We start from the raw sequence: 25,821 nt of genomic DNA on the forward strand, positions 1-25,821 counted from the left end.
TTACATAATTTAAGATGTATTCTATTATATTGTAATTTTCCAAACACGTGCCTGCTTCGTCAAACATGTCATGTTAACTGTCCTTCAAGAAATATTATCGATCCAATAATAGTGCTGTATAACAATGTTATTGTTAAGCAGAAATCCTGCATAAAATAACTAGTGATAAATAATTAGATATTTATCTCGAACCAGCAGGAAGTAATTTGCTCAAACAGAAGGTTGTAGTGATAACACATCATGGTAAGCTGAATCTTTGCACACACTGTAACTTACACGTGCCTTAATTAAAGTCCCAAACAACAGTTCGTGAATAATAAGATAATTAAAATGACTGCATGTTTTCTCAATGCAATGAGATATTTGAGCGATGACTTTCTGAAACACGACCTAAGGCAAGGTCTCCTTGACTTTTCTATTTTTAAAGTGATACACAGGTGATTTATGATGAAGGAGCACGAAGCGTATCGCGTGACTCATCTGACGGATTGCTGTCAAAGTGTTTAGCGCGTCCGAGAGGGTCCGCAAACAAGTAGGGTGCAGGGGTCGCGCGCACCTGCTGCGCCCGCGCGCCTGACATTGCCAGATAAGATACGGCTATTATTTTGTCACTGCTATCGGTCCAATGTCACAGTGACCTTAATGACACCAAATGACGCGCCGCACACGTTCGTCGCTATGACCTTGCGATATTTATCTAATCTTATTCGCAAAAATGTTGTTAGGACGATTATTTGCCTTATATGTCAGTGTTTATATAGAACGTAGGTATATATAGACCAGACAAAGGAACAATATGACATAAATACAAGTTCATAAGATTTTTAAACGCAACACAATAATATCTTTGCGCCAAATTATTTTGCTACGCTTTTGTAGATAGATGCATTATGAAATATGAAAATTAATCCATAGCTGAAGAAATTATAATTATCAATAGGGTCAAATGACATCGATTAGAAAGTTGTTTATAAGAAGAAATGTTTAATAAATATAGTATAATGTTATTTATACATAAATGCTGTCAGTTTTTAAAATGTAGAGCTAGAAAATATAAATTCGTTTATACATCAAATTTTATTTATTTTTTAAATTTTAAATAACTGAATAATACACATTAAGCAAGTAATACATTTTAGTTATCCTGTTTTATGTAATGCTGTGACGTAATATAACTACGAGAGGATTTTATGAAGTCCCACAATTTTGTAAAATTGAAAAATCCTTGATATTGGTTATTTTTATACTAAATTTGTTTCAGGAGATTCAAAAGTATGTGTATTACATCTCTTTCCGAAACGTGAGAAAGCGATGCAAGTAAAAATATTTTTAGATGACGGATCACTACAGGAGGGGCACGTGCGTCTCTACACATAAAACGTGATCACGTCCACACTTCCTAAGTTGGTCACCAGAACTGTACACTCAGCCACACATGGTTGGACAATACTTTGAAATTTAAAAGACCCGTGCTACAAAGTATTAAAGCCGATTCTCACAAATCCAAGTTGCACGGCCATGTGCTCCATCGTAAGAGGGTAGTGCATAATATGTGATAGACGCATTTATCAAAAATTATTCATTATATTATCAATTTTAATTTATTATTTTCAACAAGAAAAAAAAAAATATTGTTGTTTATTGTTACGTATTTAAAAAGTGAAAGTAGTTCTGTGAGATTCAAAATAAGGAAGGAAGGGATCTTACGACCTTTCGGAGTTAAAGATAGACGACGCGTAATTAGCTCTATTTACTTTACACAACTGTGCGTAATAATAAATTAATCATTGCAATAATATATGTCGTTTATTTAATAAGTGGCCTTCATGATTTGTCGTCATCACCCGGAAGTCGCTGTGTGGCAGTATACGCTGTTACAATTTTCCGAAGCAGGAAGTGTGAATTCACTGCGGCCAAGGCGATGTTAAATTATTATACGCAATCATTTTGTTATAGGTATTACCTGATGTTTTGAAGGTTACCGTGAATGTTACCTAAATACCACCGGATCATCTTCGTATGATAATTAACTCACAAAAGTATGCTCTTAATTTATTTTTTCTCTTTGCAACACTTTTAAGTAACATGTTTATATTATATTATTATTTCAACTGCATCTAGTAGGTTAGGTATCTTGTCCAAAAATAAACAACTTTATCGCAAATGAAATAATAATAAATGTTAACACTATTAACTTATTAAGTCTTATTGTCATTGATGCAGTATTTTTTAAATGAAACTAAAGTGTTATAGATCACTTTCGACGGTGTATAAGTAATCAATACTATATTTATAGATCAATGGCGTCTAACAGTACAATTTCAAAGGATTAAACTGTATGCAGCGTTGGTTTAACTAGAATTCTAAATTGAATTTTCCAATCTTAGACATTACGCTGTGCATTATGAATGGAGTATGGCGGACGGCCGTATGATTTGAAGGTCTTCTGTGATTGAACTTAACTGCTTTCCATTTGATACATCTTTTAAACCGTTGTTTACTATGTCATTGCAATTTATACACTTTTTTAGCAAATCATTTCTGATCCTTAGTGAAAAATCGTAATTGAGAATACTATGAAATATATATATAATATAATATCCTGGGACAACTCACACAGTACACACGGTTATCTGATCCCAAGCTAAGCAGAGCTTGTGTTATGGTAACCAGACAACTGATAAACTTACTTATATAATTCTAAATACATAAATATTATAAATAAATTACACCCAGACACCAGAACAAATGATCATGCTCATCACACAACATTTGTCCTGGGCGGTAATCGAACCCACGACCTCCGGTATAGCAGTCAGGCTCACTAACCACTAGACCAACAGGCCCGTCGTCGTAAATGTCTTAAAGTTGAGTTTTTAAATAGGATATCAACTAAAAAGTTACAAGTTACAACAACAAAAAAAAATATTATTTGCAAATGTCATCTTCAGATCATTACTTAATTTCTTATGCGAATTAATATCCAAATTGAACCAGTTTTTCTTCGCTTTTACCTTTTAGGTATTTGCTTAATATTTTAAGACTAAATTTCATTTTAAAGTTTATTTATATGTTCCAATTAAATTGAAGGGTTGCAAGGGAGATTGCGATGTTTCTATTTTTTTCTTAAAAAGAAACTACAGATCATTATTAAACGTCGCTTACCATTTGCTAGTGTTCTAGGTTTCTCTTAAAGTAGTAGTTTTATATAATGTGTTAAGAAGGTGCCACTACGTGTTATTTTATCGCTATTTGAATTTCGTAGTTCGTTATCATGCGAACACACACACACATACATAATAATGAGGATATAAAGAAAAGTTCTTTGACTGTTTTACAGGTCACGTTCAAGATGAAAATACTGATAAAGAATATTACTTAATAATGTGAAGTCGGGCTTTTTAGGTTATTCACTATTTACGTCTTCAAAAATAATTCTGCACAGTGGAAAATGGGCCGCCTTTTATTTTAATGTTAAGCTCTTTTTCGTTTTTAATTGTCGTTAAATATGTTAAGGTTTCGCCAAACTAATCAACAAAATAAGCTGTTAATAAATTTACAAGAAAATTACTACCATTCAACTGAAAATCGAGCATCGAAATTGTGGTACGGTTTATACGAGATTATTTAGAATAACGGGCTTGTTTCAGATATTTTAAAATTCGAATACCTATTAACATTTCCTGACCCTCAAAATTATAATATTCATTTTTAATGATATCGTAGTTTCAAGACGTCGAAGATAACAGGGATAACAGTAATTATGATTATAATCAAAATGCACATCCTTGACAAATGTATTTTGCAGGAAGTGACCTTCCCGACGCATTATCTTTAGAGCTTCATAGACAGCAAAGGTCGTATGCAAACAAATGATTATGTTGTAATCTCTGTAATTTGTTATTTTTTGTCAATCGAATATAAAGATATTTGAAGCAATACCAGGATTTTATATAAAACTCTTTTTATAATCTTTTTACATACTCATGAGTACATAATAATGGCCGGAGTGATATACTGCAAGAGGCAAGAGGTGAAATATGAATGAAATAAAATAATATGTAGAGAACCCGTATCTTTTATCAAGAGTACATTTTGCCAAAGTATTGATAGAAAAGAGAAAAGCTATTCAGGTATTGTTGATAGAGTACCTATTTTAAGCCATGAGATTGAAACTGAAATTGTTCTAGAACAATTTTACGTATTAGGAAGACTGCGTGAAGATTTTTCAGGGTCACAGTAAATGTGTAGAAGTTGCGGTAATTGCGATTTACATTGTACAGTTCTCTACATACCGTCGGTCTTATGACATTAGAATAGAGCTTATTACAAGGTAGTAAGGTTGAATATCATAATTTGCTTCCAAAGCTAATCCCGAGTCTTTGTCGTGGTTCAGAATCCTATAGTTTTTACGTTAATCTTTTACATATTATTGCAGTGATGGTTGTCTACAGTGTCATGTTTTCCTAAAACTCCTGAAAGCATGCTCCTAAATTTTGAAATATCCCTTAAATAAATATTTCATGTACCTAACGCTCTAGAATACTTGAAACATTTTACGAGCTTCTTCCGCTTACAGTTCGTTTCGTCCGTACAATAGTTCAAGGTCGATACTGTATAAATATAATACATTATTTCGGAAACAAACAACATTTATATTGTTGACGTAAAATAGACTTTAATTTAAAATTTGAGCATTAACATCGACCCACACAAATTATACCGTTACCTTTTTAAATTAAATGTTATTGCAATGTTTTATACAAAAAGCGTCGCAAAACAGACGCAAAAACAAAGATTATGTCACGTGAATTGACACGATACTTGGTCTGTTACTAAAATGTGATAAAGTGCTCTTACATTATTAGTACATATGCAGAAAATTAATTAAATAATTTCTAAATTTCATAGGCTCGTAGCACTTAGTTTAAAATTATTGAAAATTGAACAACCAGGGACTATTTTAGAAAACTTACCTAAGTCTGGAATGGAGCTGGATGGTTCCTCGAAGGATGGCGGCTTGTGGAGACGCGGCGGCGGCGGTGGCGGCGGCGGCGGCGGCGGCCGCATGCACTGGATGACGGAGTGCGTCGGCGGCATGCTGGGCGCCGCCAGCAGCACGGGCGCGCGGAACTCCTTGCCCGGAGGCGCCGGCAGCTCCAGCCTCCGCACGCCGGGCAGCATCTCCGCCTCGTAGCTCAGCTCCATCGGCTCCCGCTTCGGTGACAGCTTCGGATAGCACTGCATCGTTCCTCAAATACTACTCAGTCACTACGTCTATCGTCTATTATAGTCTCGGAAAACTTTAAATACCGGCTACTATAAAACTATACAAATATTACACTTATCGTTAATAAATTCACATGCAAAACGGAAATCTTCTTATGCTTTAGACATTTCAGCGCATTGTTTACGTGGATCGAGTGCGAAGTTTAAGGGCAAGTATAGTGCGGTCGGGCGCCGTAGTTCGAGCGCGGTTTCGTGCGTGCGCGACGCGCCGCTCGACTCGCGAGACTCGTTCGCTCGCCGCGGCCAACTTTCTCTCACTGGCGTGGCGGGCGGTCGCAGCCGGACGAAAGTGAATCTGCAGCGTGCGCCCCTCGCCCTCTCCCGCCCTCAGGTGTCCCTGCACCGCCCGCCCAGAGCCGCCGCCGACGATGCCGCTGCAACGCCCATCCGACATCAACTTTAACCTTAACTGTGACCTTTACGGGAGTGCACTGCACTCACGATACACCGATAAATGGAATAAAAATACTTTTTTCTAGTAACTACATTTAATTAAATAAATTATAAACTAGTTTCATCAACAATTAATAATTAATAATTATACTTTTATTTAAACCAAAATATTAGGCAGTAATTAAATCTGCATGTTTTTATTTGAAATGAATTAATTACGGTACACAGTGCCCTTGAACTTGAAGATATTGACGTAAGCAAGAACAAGGCTAACATTCAATTATTTAATGTTAATTTTCAAGCTGTTACAATATTTAACACTTCACACCTTTTGTTTTTTTTAATCTGCTTAATGATTTTCGACTATTCTCTGTTCACGTTTATTACTGACTGGCTGTTACCAGCGGTTCTGCCCGCTTCAAATCGAAAATTATCCCACAGGAGTATAACATCGCAATAAAGACTACTTCATTTGTTTATCCATGTTAAAAACGATATGTGCACTATATTTCGATCAAATCCGTTTAGTGGCTATTGCGTGAAGATTAAAAAACGGCCATCTACATTTTCAAACTTTTGTGTTTTTAATAGTTTATTAAAGAATTAAATAAAAATGTGTATGTTTCTTGATCACAGATTAAAAAATTAGCTAAATTCGTTTATTTAATTCAATTCAAATCATATCGAGCGTACGATGCCTACAATAGTAACCTAGAATCATAGTTTTTATTATTCCAAATGACCCTGTAGAATCTTAAAATTAACCCGGTCAGTGTTAATGGTAATAGATAAAACGTAACAGCTATTATCACTTCCGCGAAGGCATAGGAGTGATACAATGCGCTCGATCGATGCTCACTGGGCGAGCGAGCACGCCCGCTGATAACGACTGATAACCATCTCGTAGATAGCACACCGACTGGACACGAGTTATACTGTTATGTGCTTTATAGAACTCTTTTTATCGCTGATATAAGATTATACACGTTCCTTTTTATCATTTGTGTGACGTGAACGTGGGGCTGATACAGCATGATCTGAACTACGTCTTAACTATCTGCTAATGGAATTTTCTTAGTATTTCTTGTGCTTACGTTTGCCAAGGTCAGGAAATCACCAGCTGTTAATGCAGAATGGCTGCCGTTGTGAAAGCGAAAGAAGGCACTCAAGCATCAACCTGCATATCCTACAATCCTAAATTTACTGATTTCACAACTTCTAAGCATAAAGTTTTAGTTTAACTAGGGCTTTTACCAACCGACTTAAAAAACTGAGGACTGTCTGTATTTTTGTAGTAGAGTCATTTGGTCCCAAGTTTGGCTTAGTAGTTTTTATTTTAAGACACTTGTAAGTTTTTACAACTATACTACACAGTAATTTTTAACGGTCTCTATAAATGTTAACAAACCTAGCTATGGTAATAAACAATCTAAATAGGTAACTTTTCAAAAATTCTATCAATATCTTTAATTTCCAACATAAAATCTCAACTATATTGTTAGTACAGTGAGATGGCTTATAACGCATCATTAAGTTTACGGTACTATTGGTTTACTTCTTGCAAAACCATGACGTGTGAATGGCATGGTGTTAAATTTTCAAGCTCCAAGCTGTATGGTGTGTATTACAACAGCCTCTACATATTTGGAGCAGGAGACGATTCGCAGTCAAAGAAGTGACAATCAATGCTTTCCTAAAAGTGTATACTGCAATAGGGATGATGACTGGGTATAAAAAGAAAAAATCTCATTAGTCCCTCAGTTAGATAATTGAAAAGTATGAGACACGTATTTTTTCCTTTTTCAGAGAAACTAGAGTTGACCAAAATTAACTGCTTTGAAGTTTAGGAGAGGGGGCTTGTGACGTAACGATATGGTAAAATTTATACTCAATCGTGACGTCACGCGTAAGTTTAATTCACTGTAATTAATTTGGTCAATTTATGTTTGCGGGACGAATAAAAAAAAAGTATCGTTTACTATGCAAAAAACTACAAGACGGACACTGCAAAAAAAATTGTCATCATCCCAATTGTGCTGTTTCATCAAAATCTAAGGAGATTTTATATCACATTAATAAAGAGGGCTTCAGAAAAATAGTATTTTAAAAACTTACTACGTTACATATTTTATATGACTCGTTTTGATTAAAAAAAAACTTCTTCTTTTACCTGCCCTGCGGCCAATAATTTAGGGTTAGGGCAACGTGTTTTTTTTCACTCATCGAGAAAGGAGTGTCTGCAAAGATGACGAGACGAAGAACTTGTTATGTTATAAAAATAATAGAATTGTTGGTCCAGTTACCTACGTATATGGCATGGCTTCAGGTTTTGAAAAACCATATCAATAATACATATAATAAATACATGAGACGAGGTCAGTATTTTTGAAGTCTACATATATTTGTCTAAGTTCAAACGTCTATGCAAGTTCATAGATCTGAATAGACAAAGACGAGTAGCATTAACCCCGTGCAACTTTAGAGTGAGTGCCCTTCTAAAAAGGTTCGGTTTTAATTAGTTGGAATCTATGTGAACTAGGACAGTGACACTTGTCATACAAAGCGTGTGTGGTATGTATGTAGTATGCAGTTGTTTCAATTTTCTCGAATTGAACGCAGCATTCTGAAACATAAACATAAGAGCGGGGGTTGTGCGGGGGCGGCTGGAGCCCCGAGTGGCATTAGCGATGTGAGCCCAGAGGGTGAGTGGGGTGCGGTGCAGTCGCAGGGTGCGCCGAGGTCACTGCCACCGCCGGCTCATGGCCGGATTCAGCGTTCACGACTATTTTGGCGACAGTCGCTGTGAACTCCAGCCAGTGTCATGCATCGTAAACATATTGACTCGACATTATAATTACTTTCTAGTTTTCAGTTTATTGACTCTCGAAGTCTGGATGCTAGACATTGACATGATGGTTTTACTATTATACTATTTCTTAGTATAAATACTTAGTACCTACATGGTATTGGTACAACACATGTGATTATAGCTTGAGTTTTTTAGCGAATTAGCACTGGCTGCCTTAGTTTTTTGCTATCTTAAGAAAAAACTAAGAGCTTTCATAACTCTTATTTAAGAATTATAAAAATATAAGCTTATTACTTATTTCAAAACCTTTGAGTTCGGTCACAATCTATTTAAAGCTTCAGTGTATTCTATAGATACCTTATTCACTGTTTATTCTAAACAGCAAGCTTTAATTCTCCCAATATATATAATTTAAATTAATCATAGAACATTAAAGTTACAGCAATACTTTGTTTTATCAATAGTTTTTTATGGCTTAGTGTATTCGGGAGTGAAAGTTGGATGGCATGGAAGGGCACCAGGACACGACGCAATAGGGTGCAAACGAGGGTGGCGGAGATAGCGCACCGCCGGCGACGCCGCACGCATGCGCATGCACGGTCACGTAGCGCTCCTGCGACCTGCGCTCACACCGACCGTCTAGTAACCAAATATATTCTCTTTGGACAGAATTAGTCCTGAGTGGACTGTAAGCCTCGAAGAACGCACTTTCAGTTCTCTTCACTTCAAAAGTAGGTAGGCATTGCGTTTAGTGTTATCTTAGTAGGTAAATAGATTAAATTAACATGATTACGGTTTCCTGTATAGGTCGGTGGGCTTAAAAGTTCCAATTATTACGCAATTGAATTATCATGATTAGAATTTTTTCATTGTTCAATGGCATATAAATTGCGTTTTTTTATAAACGGACCATCCACCTTCAAATTGAATATTAGTAATTTTGGGTAAAATTAGTCAGCTTACGTGTTGATACATATTTAAATTACAGGTAATCTTATCAATTTATATCAAACCTATTTCCAGGTAATCTAATTGCGACATTCATTTATATGCGATATTCATATGAATGTCACGTCTAATTTTCTTGGCCTTGTGCAGTTTGCTGTGTTTGCAATGTACAAATTTAATATTATCCATATAGTTATAAACATTATCATCAATTTTCTTCAGGTATCTTATCATTATTTGGTGAAAAAGGGTATGATAATATTTTTTTAAGTTATATATACAAATTGATACAAATGCCATAAATGTGCATCGCGTCGGTGTAAACGAGGCCTGCAGCGGCAGCCGGCGGCCGTCGCGGTCTCGCCGATCAATATGCAACGTCGGGACATGTATTTCTTCGCCTAGACATAACAGGTCCATTGCACTAATTTACTCGACTCCACCCCATTTAACTTTATTTTTACTTTAATGCGAATTTATTCGATTTGCTATTTTAAAATAATTATAGAAAATCATTTTCATATTTGATTAATAAAATGTTAGGGAGAAACTTTAATCGAAATCGAAACACGTTTATGGCAATCAATGCCTGCGGTATTTCGGGCAGTTGCGCTTATTTTGATCTGTTCATATAATTGTGTGAGGTTGAAACCTTGAAGAGTGCATCGGTGGAATGCCCTCGTAAGGGTACCTCAATGTCGGGCTTTGGGTGCCAGTCGTCGCCCTCAGATTCACTACCCCCGGCCATCGCTCTCAGCCCTGCACTACTACCTTAGCTTAGCTGTCTTGCAACTTTGTATATAAACATTCCTCTATTATTTTTGTTAATGCTATTGATCACGCACGTAACGCGATTGAATTGTCTATGAAGGTTTTATTGAGTAAGGCCTAATGAGGACTACCTACGTTACATTCATATTGTGGAAATTCAAATTTTAAAAATGACGAAAATAATTGACTGGGCTTAAGAATGTAGATATTCACTGTGATCCAACAATAGTGTAGCAAGGTAAAAGCGACGACGAAAGTAATAATTACAATAATTAATATTACTTCTTAAAACGTTACTCAGTATTCGCATAATCCCAGTTGTTTCATACAGAAAATAAAAAAGTCGCAAAGCCATGTGTTTTGTATGCCTTGGCCATCCAAATTATAATTACTAGATGCCCGTCAACTTTGAATTAGTCATAGTAAGATTGAAAATTAAAAAAAGAATAAAGTAAAATCAAAAAACAACATTTAAAGCTGTTACATAAACGGATATTTCAGAACACAACTAACTTCAGATCAATTCAAATAAAAACTGATCATCCGAAGATAGTGTCTAAGTACTAAATATTTAATGTTTTAAATTAAAAATCTAGCTCAAAATATTTTTTTAAAATGATTGCGTTCCCTCTTTTGGCCTCAGTTATGAGGGGGCGGTGTGGAAAGGGGAGGGATGAGGAGAGAGGAGGTATTCAGCACGCCGAGGCCGAAGTCTTCGCTGTCGTTGACATCGGCCGAGGACACGCTCACCAAGGTCGTTCGGCCAAAAACAGCGGCCCTTAAACCCTTTACGAAAGTTTGGTAGCCAGAAATGGATGCAACCATTGAGTTGTGTAAACTAAGCTTAGTTCTACTTTGACACAGTACCGATTTGCACACGTACAAACTGTACCGAAGAAATAGTTGGATTGTTTCTGTATGCATGCTTTTTAGGATTAGGATTTGTCTTGTTCTAATGTCGGAATCACACAGTACATAAAAATGTTGTTTAGAACAAAACTGCAGCTGTATGTTTTTGAACATAAGTGTTATGAAATTCTAAATCTTCTCAAATAGATCTTAATATTTTACGACTTCGGTTGAAATAGTTTAAATTCATCCAGACCCGATTATGTTAATCAAATTTTATTTACCTCATTAAACTGACACATTAATGAGGCTGAACAAAAAAATAATTAAATATTTAACTTTTTGCGTCAGTGAGCTCGTCCTGAACAATTCTAAAATAACACGAAACCTTACTGTTACTAGCTACTAGTTACTAACTTTCATCTGAATTAACTTTTAAGGTTAGAATGAACTAAAGCCACAAACAGAGGTTATAAACACAGTCAAGTAACTAAGTCCAAGTCTTTATTAATGTTTTAATGTGTACTTAATAGTTTTTATTTCTAAAATCGTTATTAGTTACAGTCGATTCGGCGAATAACTGTTGATTTCTAACTAATTTGGAGGACGTTTTAACTCGATAGAGCAATGAACGGCTGCACAGTTCGATGTACAAACACAAAGCCTTTTAGCGTGCTTAAATTAGAAAACATATCTTTTAAAATATCTTAAATTTAATCATCTACTGTAAAGCAAATAACGGCTTTATATCGTGTTTTAATCCTCGGCGAATATTGGATAAATTGAATTAAAAAAAATAATCGACAACCGATGTTGTGATTTGTACTAGAATATTTTTAATTCGACTGCTAATAGCTTATAAGATAGCTATTAATATTTCTTAGAATAAGTCTAGAAATACGGTAATGAATATAGTTGTTAAAGGTACACTTTAATTATGTTTAGATTTCACGATTTTCAACATATATTAGAAAATCAGGGCCACTGTAATAAATATATAAGTGAGCATACATAACAGCGAGCACTAAGCGACGAACACTAGATCTACTTAGAACAATCAATACAGCTGTATTTATATAAACTGGTCATATAACAATGCTCAATAAACAATGAACGAGACATTGTGAAGGTCCTTACACTACAGGTTCAAGGCTTGTCGGCCATAACTTATGTGCTATCGTTATCACGCGTCCTCGTCCGACAACACTGCCGACATATTACTCGTAGTTAATAACCAGGCACCACACTATTACTTGTTATCATATCACCCTACATTTTATGTACGCCATCAAATGTGTTACTTTATGAAACGTATCTGTGAACCTGCTTCTGATATATAGCAAATAAACAAAAACAAAAGACAGAACTTAATACGTTTGCATTTCATTGTTTACGACAATGCAGGTATAAAAGAATTACTTCAGTCCCAATAATACAGCATAATGCACAGCAATCAATGATAATAATACATATCTAATCAAAGAAAGTTCATTGACCTCGCCAAAACATGTTTACTTTCATATTTCAGGTCAATAGCAAATTCTAGAAAAGAGGGGGCTGTCGTAGTCTGGTTGCCCCCGCGTTAAGGGTGGAAGGAGGGTTACGGTGCATCGTACGAAAGGGCAACTGCAGATAAGGCAGGCTGGGCCCAGACAGTCAACGTCCCGATGCATTCCCGGGCCCGCGCCCCGCGCCGCGCCCTCCAACGGGAACCCGTATCCGGCGCGCCACGCACCACGCTTTTTGCAACGCTCCCATCGCGCTGCACCGCCACGCCGCGCCGCGCCGACAGTTCGTTGAGCTAATGAAAACGATTACGCGCTCGCATACTTGAGACAATGAAACACTCACCGTATTTTATATTTTTTTGTTGGTTTGCCCGATTTATTAGATGATCCATGCCTCACATCTCAATTGTTAGTTAATATTTAATAAAATAATTTGAAATCGTCACTACGAGAGAAACTGCTTACAGATAATAATATAAAAGCCTGTTATGTTTAACACGAAAACTAAATGAAGTCATTAGTGTCTTATCAACCTTTTCTAAAGAAAATTAATTTAAGTAGACAGTGGTCTTAACTAAGATAAACAAAAAATTAGTAATTCCCCAATATTCATTTAAGTGCAGCTAAATTAAAAAAAAAGAGTTCTGCACTCATATGAAATTAGTGGAAGTATCTCATATCAATCATCAAATTAAACGATGGATGATATTCAATGCTTAATGGATTCTTTCCGGCTCTTACTTAAAAAATTAAGGCCGAAGAAAATAAAAATGTTGGTCATCATTATCTCAAAAACAGCTGGCTAGCATTAGGAAGTTTTATACAAAAGAAAATACATACGAATCAATACATAGTTTGCTTTAGCAGGGAGCTATAATTTTAGCAAAAAATCTGACAGTAGTGTGACACCTACACTAATGTCTTACTTGTTTGAAATATTTGTTATCTGTAATAGAACTATTAACTTTTAATACAGTGCCCATCATAAATATGAAAATAGTTCAATGAAAAAAAGCAACCTAGAAGTAAATTAAGCAGATCATGACGAAATTCATAACACACTGTAAGCTGTTGCAATTATTTTCACAATTAATATTAATGTTAGAGTATCTTAACAGTAATCCAACATAAATTCTCTTTGTCTACTTTCGATCTATAGCAGTTACGTGCCCTGACGGTATCAACCTTGAACTTGGTAAGCTTAAACCCAAGGTTATCGGGACGGTTAAAACAATAAAGGTTTAATTGACATGGAGTAGTGTACCAAATGATTATAATTTAAACTTCAAATGATGAGCAAGCAAACTATTGAAATAGGCTTACGATTTATTAATAATGTTTTTTTTTATTATATTATATTTCACCAGAGTTACATCAGACGTCATATATTCAGGAACATACGTTGACTAATTGACAAATATAAATGAAAAGGCAAATCATTTGATTCTCCCGAAAATTAAGCAATGACTTCGTGTAGGGACTTCGTAGTTTGAATATAGGCAATGTCACTCGCTATGATGAGGGTTCTAAGAAGAAGACTACTTTTTGGGCTGTCGTGTAAAAATAATACTAACTTCTTTTAATGAAATAGATAGCAGTACATTTTTTGTTCCAATCAAGTTTCAGTTTCGTAGGAAAAGGATTTTATTCACACAAAATACAATTTACTAAAAAGACACGACGCAGTTTCTTTCTTAACACCGTGATGAAATGAAGAACAATAAAAAAAACAGTTCTGAACATGAATTAAAAAATCAAAATAGACCATCTCTGTAAATAGAATTAACATTGACATTAGGAATACTTTTGTTTTAAAATCAATTTTTATATTCAGCAATATTGTAATGTGCATATTAAAATGCGCAAACAGTGTGCCCATTTTATAGTTATGTATAATATCACATGTATAATATCCGGATATCATTTCGTAATATTTTAATATGTGTCGCACATCTGGGCTCTAAGCTTTTGCAAAGGAGAGAACCCAAGAATACGTAAGCCTGATGAAATCGATCGTCACTTGTCGAATCAGTGACGTTGTTCAAATCCATTTTTATGTAGCCACAACAAATCAGTACATGATTACATATTTTTTTTTCAGAAGAAAAAACACTTAAGTGACAAGAAATGAGCTTTTCAGTAGGTAGAGTTTATTTTTCAAGAACCTCCAATTATAAATGAGGATAGCACCAAAGCCATTGCTAAGCTATTTAAATACCTATCCCGAATTGTAAGTATAAATGCTAAAATATGTTTGTTCATCCAGCGAATGCAAGAAAGGGCCGACCTTAATTCCTTGCAAGTACAATAAAAACTTATTAAAAAAAATACGTTTATTTCATCTAATACCAAAACAAATCCATATAAAATAACCAAGTTACAAATTATTGTTATAAATATTCATGATTTAACCCTGTATTCGTGACAAGGTCAAAGTTCGGACATGAACAAGGCCTTACTTAAAGCCTTACGTATTAATAAAATGGTAGTAATTGACATACATTTTATATTATTCTAAATAAAATAAACCTTTTGACAATAAAAACAATAAATCCGACCTAACCTTAAGCCCGATAAACTGTAAAAAATATTTAGTCAGATGAATTAGAATAAGGTGCTTTGATAAATTAGTCTTACAATAGCGAGGTCTACAATGCTCAGTGACGCTCTATAAAACTTTCGATTTCAGAGCTTTTCAATAGAAATTTTAAATTTGATTAATATTTGTAATATCCTGGAATTGTTTGATATAAGTAAGGGCGGAACAACGCGAGCCGCGGAGGCTGCGCTGCGCGTGTCAAGGCCGCGTCCTCGACCGTGACCGCCCGCCCGCCCCGCGCCGCGCTTCCGACTCCCGCGCCCGCCCTTCACACCCGCGCGTACCAATAAACCTACTGCCGCACTGTACCACGGGTATTTTACTACAAATTCCATTAATAAAATTCTTACAAAATAAGCTTGTTGCTTATGAGCTTTTATTAACCCTCAATTCATGTAACAAAATGATATGATAATGTCTCCTAAAGATACTGGTTATGAGTAATCATTATGAGTAAACAGACACGTAAATAGGTTTTTATTTGTGACTCACCATCTGATACTGCAAAAAAACACCTATTTAGAATGTTTTGGGAACAGTAATTGTTTTTATTAAATAGATACATATTGAGTGCTACGTCTTCTTAAGTTCTTCTTCTTCTTGTCACCCCATAGAATTGTTTATTCGGGTATAACATTGTTGTATCCATAAATGGCCTAAAAGCCTGAAATACGTAGTAGCCTTGATTACAATACTCGCCTTGTTTAGATAGTGTGAAGGTGACACTACTGCCCGATATGAGCTTTAAAGTAAGTAAAGACAAAAACGTGACTGCTAAAATACTATTATCAGTTATTCTAGCAAAATATATGTACATATCACCCTCTTTAAATATACAACACGTGACGAATAACGTGCTTGATAAATATCAACCTAATCATAAATATATAAGTCATAATTTATATCTACATTATATTTAAAAAATACATTTAACCGTCCGCGTCCTTTAATTGCAATAGCTGATAACCTTACCCGTGATTACAACAATGTTTTTGTTTAAAACTTATGTATGATCCCCTAATTAGAGCGATGCTATCGCGCAATTAGTACGCATATATTGTTACTCAAGTATTAAGTATTGTAAAATTGTATTTATTAAGAAAGAGATAACATGTATACTCCGTTTATAGTATACTCCGTTTTTACTTCTAACATTATTCGATCTTATTTATGTGGTAGCGGCTGAAGAGCTCAAAGCTTTTTGCTTCGATATTGAAAAATCTTTAAATAGTTAACACCCAATTCACATGTGGCCTAATAATAAATTACTAACCGATATACTAAGCTGCTTTGTTATTTTTTTAAGGAAGTTATTCCTTATATATTGACAGTAACCTATAATAGATCCACTGCCAGACATCTGGGTCTCTACCAACTTACACGTTTTTATGCAGTTCATTCAAATGGCCTTTATTCGGAGCACCTTCAAAAGACACCCAGGCATCATTTGAAGGTCGTTTGACTTCCCTGTCTTATTAATCCCTATAAACTGGTATTTTACGAGAATAAACAAAAACCTGCCTTTCTGACAGAAAGAAAAAGGAATAGTGCTAACTGCCATTGCTATATTTTAAAGTAAACAATAAATCATCGCCACTGTAAAGAGATATAAAAATACATATCTTTAGGGGTCCAAGCATCTTATATGTTTCTGTTAATATAATTAAGGCTGTTTTAGCTGCTTTCCTGTTGTTGAAGGCGCCAGAAGCCTCCTCGGACTTGCCATCAATCAAGCACATTGCTAATTAATTGTGTTATATTATGTTTTCCATCTAACTAAGCCCTAGAATTGGTAACCTAACTAAGGTAGATGAATATGACTGATTTCGTTTTTACATCATATATGTATAGGTATGAGAAAGAAGCAGACATCAAATGTAAACGATTTCATAAATCTTAAAACAAATAGGAATTTTTTCGTAAATTGAGTTCTCTTCGTGAAGTGCTGATAGCAGTAAATGGCGGGTACATTACCGAATGGGAACACATTGGTAACGCTAACACAGGCCTATAAAGTAAACGCCTACGCAAAGCAATACACGTGCCGTGGTAGGGTCATAACGCGGTGAAGGTTACGGGTCCCGGACCAGGGCTCTGAAAATACGCGCCACGGCCGACGACCCCGAGGAAATCTTCCAGGGCACCTGACCTTGACCTTTACACGCGCACGCGCTGTCACCGTCACATAGTGCCCTGACCCCGTTATGAAAGGATCATCTTATGTACCACGAACAAGCCTATTGTACATATACATTTACTTATTTACTAGGGTACGAAAACACCGCTATTCATTACTACTTCCTGATATGGTAGGTATAACAATAACAAACTTGTTGGAGTGATTAATGTCCCCACCTACATTATATAACGTACCTTCTCGAAAGTTTTAGGCTGGCTTGGTTGATTCGTTTTCTAGACGCATGCTTAGATGCATGCTTTAGACATTATAAACTTGAAAAATCAAGCAATTCTGACATCCTCAGACATCATCTCAATCACATTTATCATGCTTGAAACCTACGTAAGCATCCTAGGCCAAATCGGGGCGCTGAACGTCACGGCTAATATACACGGTGATTTTTTAGTCGTCTTACAAAAGCAGCCCAGTTCATGTATCCGACGTAGAATACCCCTAGGCGCGATTATTATTTTTTATCATCAATTAAGATAATAAGTTCGAAGAAAAATTAAACAAGAGAAATCTGAAATATACTCTTAAAAATGATAAAAACACCGCCGCCCGCACCCCTCATCATTGTTACAAGGCTCGGTCCGCGCTCGCAACAGAGATGTGTTTCTAAAAAACTACAAATTGCATCATAATATTGAATAAAAATTGCATTTTAAATTTATTCAAATCTCATAAATAATTATTTTTTTATCATGAACGTGTTCTAGTCATTGGATACATGAACTGGGCTGCTTTTGTAAGACGACTTAAAAATCAGGGTGTATTTCCCTCAAGATTAAACTACGATAAATTCTTTGGTTCAGAACAATATCAATAAAACTGTGCTTTGTGGTAATATAGCTATTAGGAGCAACGTAGAGTTAGGCTAGAGATAGGTCTTCGTAAAAAACATTAATGCAGTGAACTTACAAAACTCGTTAAAGTTCTAAACTCTTACCGTGTGTTGACTATAATAGTAACCTAGTAATTTGAAATACAGAAAATACAAGGTAATGTAAAACTGACTACATGTGTATTATATACTTGTATAGATTTAGGATGATTCAAGGTCGTATTTTATTTACATCTTTCATCGTTCTTATTCAGCGTGCTGTTGAGTTTACTTAGTACTTAGTAAGGAGTAGTAATTAATTTCTAGTAGTAGTTGGCGTTAAGTACCTAAGTTTATTTTTTCAGCCAGAAAACTTGCGATGTGTATAGGTAGAGCCTCTGGTACATTTTATTTGTACTAGGTGGGGATTTCCCGTATCTCCTATGATGTCGTTTATCTTGCGTGTTTTGTGCGTCCCAGATTTTTATTCATCTTTTTGTAATACTCATAAACGGGTAGGGATTCATTTTTAAGTATGGGTTTCTTAGGTCTACGCGAATGTTCTAAAATTAAACCCCGATTAAATCCATAAAAGTAGTTTCATTTCATTTTTATGGTTATGCAACTAAAGGGTATAAACGTAACCCTATCACTGATGGTCCGCTGTCTCTTTTTAGACGTCTTTTGCCGTAAGAACAACAATAACAACACTAGCAAATTTATGTCAATCGTTTTGTTGGATTGTTTTTATTTAGCCTATATGTACGGAACCCGCCCTCAGTGTGGCAAATTTTTTTTTAATAAAGAGTTGACACTTAAATGTGAGTATGCAGTTAATAAAAAGTATTTATACCGAAAGAGTATTTGTCCAAAAAAAAACTGTTTAGTCCGTCGGACAGATTTCCAAAATATTGGATACGTATTTTTTCTTTTATCTCGTAAACAAAAAATGAAGGTGATACAGTGATTTAAAATCTCGTGGCACGTCACGTCACTTACCACTACACTTTTTACTATATAGAAAGTTATGTTTTTATCCCTCACTAACAAACTACAGTGCTTTTTTATCTTACTTACCTTTAACGATGTGAAAAAAATGAAAACAGGTCAGCAATATTTTTTGGGAATATGTCTAACGGACTATACAGATTTACCTATATTATTAAATTTAGAGTCAATACCCAATTCATAGTAACTCGTAAAGTACTCCTGTAGTCATGTTATACATTTCAAAAATATACAAACATACCTTAATTGTTCTTAATGTTCGGCAAGAATTCTAATTACTACTGCCTTGGGAGCTGTCGTTAAAAGTTTGATGTTGTTTTGCTACAATGTGACCTTCCACTGGAACCGTTTCAATTTATTTTTAAACTATGAGCTCTTCATTACATAGCTGTCGAGAGTCGCCCTTTTCAAATGCGGAAGAAAACGACACTCGTCGGAAAAGTACAAACTTACGTGTTACTACGGAATCGGAAAACCTTCAAGGGGTTTTTATTTCAGGTACCGCACAAAAACACTACTTATTTGGTGTCTCTGTACTCTGACCTTGCCTGATTTGGTTTTAATTTGTAGATATGGATTTAATATATTTATTTTTTTAAGTTTACTTTTCATTGAATGTACACGATAACAGAATATAGGGTTTCACAAACATATAAATCACGTGCACAAAGAAACCCAAACTCAGAACGAGCATTCGTGGATATCCTTGTCCTCCGCGGGGATTGATTCCGTGACACGACGCGCAAAGTGGGTTTGGCGTGGAGATCTCAACCATTCGGCTATCCGTGCAGTTGGATGAAAAATTCATTTAATTTTCAATTATTTTCGTCTCCCTAAAACTTGGAAAGGACCTGTTTGTTTTTCAAGACAAGGCTAAAAATTACCTCAAGACAGGTCTATATGATTAATGTATAGATACTAAATAAAAAAATAAAACATTCCCGTATTTTAAAATCCAACGAGTCTATGTAGGTGTGCCATGTTACTTTCTGCATTAAAACCAGTTAATAACGTAGTGGCTTGGCAGGGACTAATTAGTAATTAATCCCGAGACGGGGTACTGAAGTTAATGAAATATATCGTCTGAGCATCATTTTTATTAAGAGTAAGGTATACCTCACTCCTGTTTATTTAGTAAATTATCATCAGCATGTTTTATATTTTAATTAATGTAGTGTTCGCAAATGCTACTTATGAACGAAATCATAAAAATAATGTAAATCAAAACATAATTTACTGAAACGAATAAGACCTTTGACATAAAAGTGCATTCGCTCGTCTGTTCGGAATAGCCGGGCTGGGAGCCTCCAGGCCACATCTTAAATTCACACTTTCACAACCATACTAATACAACTTTAGGTCGTGGTGGTGGTTTTCAATCTATGTTTACTTAATTCTAATGATTAAACGATAAATTCTTACTTAAATTATAATTTTAGATAGTATTGAAATTTGGTCGAAAGAGTAATTTTAACAAGTGTGATCATAATTATTCTCTTTCAGATAAATAAACAAGAAATAAAAATATACAAGTGACTGTTTTAGATTTAGGTATGGATATCTTAAAAGTATGTTCAACTTTATACAAATATGAAAATCAATACATTGACACATACCACCACGACATCTATTAGACAATGCTGGAACTATTTCAACGCCTTTACTAATAGATTGGAATAAAATATTGTTTGTTTTCATAGATGGCGCTTCAGTCTATTCTAGGAAAGTGATTATCACTTCTGTTCAATATTTAATTATTTTTATATGTAATTTTTATTATTATCACTCAGGAATTGCACATTAAATCTGTTGACTCCTTAACAGGGCAAACGTTTATTTTTTATTGAACAATGATTGCACTTAGTTAATTATAATTTCAAATATATCCTCTTGAAACTTCAGGGGTCCTATCACCATTTCCTGCGAAATGGCGGCTACAAGACCAACAAGTATGATGATGTATAAGTATCAAAATTTCATTCAAAAGAATGACCATGTGTTTGCTTTCAATGCGTGGAAAAAAAAGAATATAAATACGGAATACAGTGGGTTAAAGTCTCGTCTGATGACCCTTACTAGTATTTTTTTTTTAATTTTACCAGCAAAAGACGCTGCCATGACTACCAAAGGTTCATCATCTTAAAGGCGTTTCGCCATTTTTTAAAATACAACTGGACAGATTCGTTAGAGTCGTAGAAGAGTCCAGTCTCTCTTTTTTAGATGTTACTACCTAATTTTCAGCATATAGGTGTGTACAATGTTTAAAGCAGCAAGAAAGTAGATGTATTAAGTTTCCAACACATAATCATTGTCACATACGTCTCCCGTCTAGGAATGATAAATGACAGGTTCCGCTTTTTACGGAGAGTCGCATGTAGAGCAAATATTCTTTAGCGATTAAATGGGTAAACAAAAATCTAAACCATAATTTAAACAAGCAATTTATTTAACGTAAGTATTTACGTTAGCACTTGCACATAATATATAGATTACTATTTCGAACTTACTAGTAACTTAGTAAGTAACTGCAATATATCTCACGACATTTTGAAAAGCCTGCAGCGTAGATACGTTTAAAGACCAAAGTAGTAAGTACAAAAATAAAGGAAAGTAATCATTCGTGTCACAGAACTTACTTACAAATTTAGTCTAGTCTTGCAATTAAATAAACTCTTCCTTTCTTGTATGTGTCATGCTAATTTCGATACAGAACCAATGTCATTACATTTTCATAATGTGTAATTTTTCAGTAAAGTTAGGCAGGCATACTGCGGCCATAGGTAAGTATCAGTGGCACAGACCGTGGGCGGGCGAGCGCAGGCGGCGCTGCAGGGGAAGCGAACGTTAACCCTTTCTGCAGTTCATTCGCCGTCTGGCCTCACCCCAACACGCCACCCGCCCTCCCTTGCCGCCGACCCGACTGCACGATTGCCATACTGCAAGCCAACACTTTTTACCTACTAGGTATCTATCGCTAAATGTACGAATATTAAATATACCACCCTGTTATAAAAATAACCACGTTATACCACAGGATAAGGTTAGCTTTGAGCAGCCCTGTACATAAAATAATTATCTACTGTCGTTAGTACTTACTTACATAGCTATCTCTATAAGGGCGAGATGTGTAGATGTGTTGATTTAATTTCATTGTGAGTAAGGAACTTAATAATTTCTAGAAATATTCCAACGATATTATGACGATGAGAATCTTGGGTAGGTTGTACATTGAATCATATTTAGGGAACTTTTTGGCTTGTAAATAAGGATTCAAATCAATGAATGAATGAATACGCTATATTGTTCTCCAAATATAAACAAAAAAATATTTAGGTGGTACCGTAAGGTACAATGGGCGGTAGGTGAGCGAGAATAAAGAAGTGTAAACAAAATTTTCACTCAGTGGAATAATAGGTGAGTGGTCGTCAACGTAGCTGCTGAGAATGTCACTAAGTATATATTATGTTGCTCGATACTGGCAAGAATGAACAAGATTCAGTCACTATTTGATATATGTACTTACATACCTAGTGCCATTAACAGATCCTTGTTACAAGTAAGGTTGAAAGTAGCATAATTACTCGCCAGTCGCCACCTACATAAAGGGGTCCTACAGGGTTCTCTGGCACAGTTCCAAATTAGTTAGCGGACATGCAAAATAAATATGAAATTATATGACATTGAAAAGTCACATTGCTACGCTCCTGAATGTCTACATAGAAAATGTTTTTAACTTTTTGCCCGACTACAAAAAATGAGTTATGGTTTTCACGCGTATCTTGCATGTTTGTAACATTCTTTTTAACTAGAACCGCGAAACTGATTTACATAATTCAGATAACGGTCGTCGTTAATTCGTCTAAACTGACCAAGTATACTTAGTTGGTAAAAAATGGCGGTTATCGGCGCCATTAATAGAGAAAAAGAAAATAAGTAACACTTTCTACCTCTTCAAACTAAGATCTCTCTAGCCCTATCTTTAATTCAATTTTTTATTGCATTCCACAATGTAGGCTTAGGTGGTAAACATTTTTTGATAGGTAACAATCGTGGACACTGTCGGGCACAGCAAAGATAAAAATTATAAATGTGAGTGGAGAGGACTTATCATTTAAGAAATATAATTAATTTAACTTACTTTAAGGATACAGAAATTAGTATTAACATTAGATAAAATTAAAATTATCGGTACATTACTATTTTTCTAGTTTTAAAGATTTATCATTTAAGTAAGTAAGTAAATCTTTACATAGGCGGTAAATTATAACTAGGTTCACAGCTCATTATGGACCCTGTCGGGCACAGCAAAAGTAGGAGAGAGGAGGATAATGCTATTTATTAAGTAAATTTAATATTTATGACATATGTATTATGATATATTTTAATGTTGTGAATTGCGTATTTGTATATAATTTCCTTTAATTAATGGTTATATTAGTTTTATCTATCCTAATTTATTTTGTACTATTTTTTTTTAACAATCTGTGAGTAATTCAATTTTATTGTATTATTTTTAAATTATAACGTTTATCTTTAACATAATATTCTTAAGCATATTTACTTGGTACATCTTTCTTAGTATTAAGTTAAGTTCTTACTATTAATTAACTTAAGTTTTTGTATAATTAATATTAGTTATTAAAAATGAATTTCTTCGGTTGACCTAATGCTATTCCGACTGCAACCTATACATATATATACATTACACATAATGCACGTACACACACATACACTTACATATATTTACACGTATTATATATATATATATACATATATGCATATATTATACATATTTATACACACACCTACCGCGATCAGAATTATATACGGCATTTAGAAATAAGCAGTACCCTTGTACATCATTTATATTTATGTTATGTTACTTTTAAGACCTCTTGTGGGCTTACCTATCACAAGGATTTCAAAAAGGTAGGTATATTAGGGCTATCATTATAGTCAGTGTTTAAAGTTTTACAATTAATGATCTATTACTAAGTTGTTTTAAGCAGGCGGGCATTTTTGTTTTATTTTTCATTTACTTACCTTAGTTAGACACATATTACATTTTTTAAATTTTATAAAATCAATCAATTGATCTTCGTCATTTTGACTAACCCTGTACATAGGTACAAAATATTGTAGTCTTATAGTTCTGAAAACGAATTGAATACGTTGCGTTGCAAGTTCGAAATCAACGCATTTCATATACCAATTTGACTTTATAAAGACTAGTAGGTGTAGTAACCTAGGCTATATAACTAGCCCCTACCCGCCTTCCCTCGCTAGCATGGACATCGGCTATACCTATAAAAACATAACACTGCTTCTGGCGCAGGTTTGCTTAATAATTGTGTATGCCAGGGTGTCTGCTCCTCCATACCAAATTTTATCCAAAACTGATGACGTTTATGAGTGATGAAATAACAAACACACATGTTCACAGTCACACACTAACGCCTTTGAAATTAGATGAATTGAATTAAAATATAAGTTAAAGGTAACATAAATCATTCTCTACGCATGAATAGGAGAAAAGAAAAACAGCATAAAATATATGGCACCAGGCACATTCAAGAGTTGAATGGGAGTTACATGTAGGCTTTGATTACTTATTTGAGTTAGGTAAAGTTCATACACAAATTGCAGTATCAGCCTCGCGTTCCCTTGGTCCCAAGTAAAAAGCAAGGGTTAAAGACTTCGGTAACAGACACCTCTCCGCCACCTCCCCAGACCAGGCAAAGTCTATAAGGATACCTATAAAGAAATTCTTCTAACCCCTCATAATGTACCGAAGCAATGACCGAAGCACATTATTTGACAAAGGAGGTCCAAGTTACCCAGAACCTATAAAATGATTTTATTATTCATTTCTTGTATAAGGTTAAGATAGAAATACTGATCCATCCGATACTTTTTTGTGGATATATTAATTTTAAATTCATGGATGATTTTTTGAGTTAGGTTATAAGAAACAAAAACCCATTTCAATCAGATCCGATTTTCTTATTAAAAAAAAATCCTCTATGTTGCAAATTTTACCGTAGTCAGTTTCTACATATAACACAAACGTACTTTGTAAACTGAACGCGGACGGAGCACGGGTAGCTGCTAGTATATAAATGAATAAATATGACATCTCTTTTCTACATGCGATAACTTCTTGGAAAGAGACTGGGTTCTTTTTTAAGGCATTACGAGGATACAATGTCAACATGTAATGCTTTATTTACTAAGAACTTAATTCTAAAATGTGATGCGGCATCTACCTCTACGGGAGGACAGCATACCTAATGTCCTACTATAATTAGTGAAAAAGGAGTTGCAATAGGTAACGGGCATGTGTAGCGGGCTAGACCCATTTTAAAAATGAAAAAATAATCAGGCTATTGTACGGTATCATTTTAAATAGGGCAGTTCTTAAGATTTGCCGGATAGCTATGACACCTGACTTCCTGCACATCTTAATATTAATGAAAACATAAAAGAGAGAAGCTAAATGAACTGACTTGTGCTGTTCAGACGTTCATTATTTTAACTAAGGATAAACATTTTTTCTAAGTATTGTTTTGTATTGTTTTTCCAGTAGGTCTAGAACTATAAACAAAACAATAGAAAGAACCACTGAAGAATACGCAATTAATACAA

The 25,821-nt window shown here is 34.8% G+C and overlaps 1 protein-coding gene across 1 annotated transcript; it reads right to left on the reverse strand.

The window, feature by feature from the left end:
- Positions 1-2,796: 2,796 nt before the first annotated feature.
- On the reverse strand, positions 2,797-5,723 carry LOC113506990 (protein enabled homolog). The gene has a single exon (XM_026889839.1). The coding sequence runs from the start codon at positions 5,245-5,247 to the stop codon at positions 4,906-4,908; it is 342 nt and encodes a 113-aa protein (XP_026745640.1). The 5' UTR covers positions 5,248-5,723; the 3' UTR covers positions 2,797-4,905.
- Between the last annotated feature and the right edge of the window lie 20,098 nt (positions 5,724-25,821).

This window comes from Trichoplusia ni, unplaced genomic scaffold (assembly GCF_003590095.1).
Source record: "Trichoplusia ni isolate ovarian cell line Hi5 unplaced genomic scaffold, tn1 tig00000182, whole genome shotgun sequence".
In the NCBI taxonomy this organism is placed as follows: Eukaryota; Metazoa; Arthropoda; class Insecta; order Lepidoptera; family Noctuidae; genus Trichoplusia; species Trichoplusia ni.

Excerpts from the sequence above, each read along its gene's own strand:
- LOC113506990 (XM_026889839.1), bottom strand. The coding sequence starts at position 5,247 with ATGCAGTGCTATCCGAAGCTGTCACCGAAGCGGGAGCCGATGGAGCTG.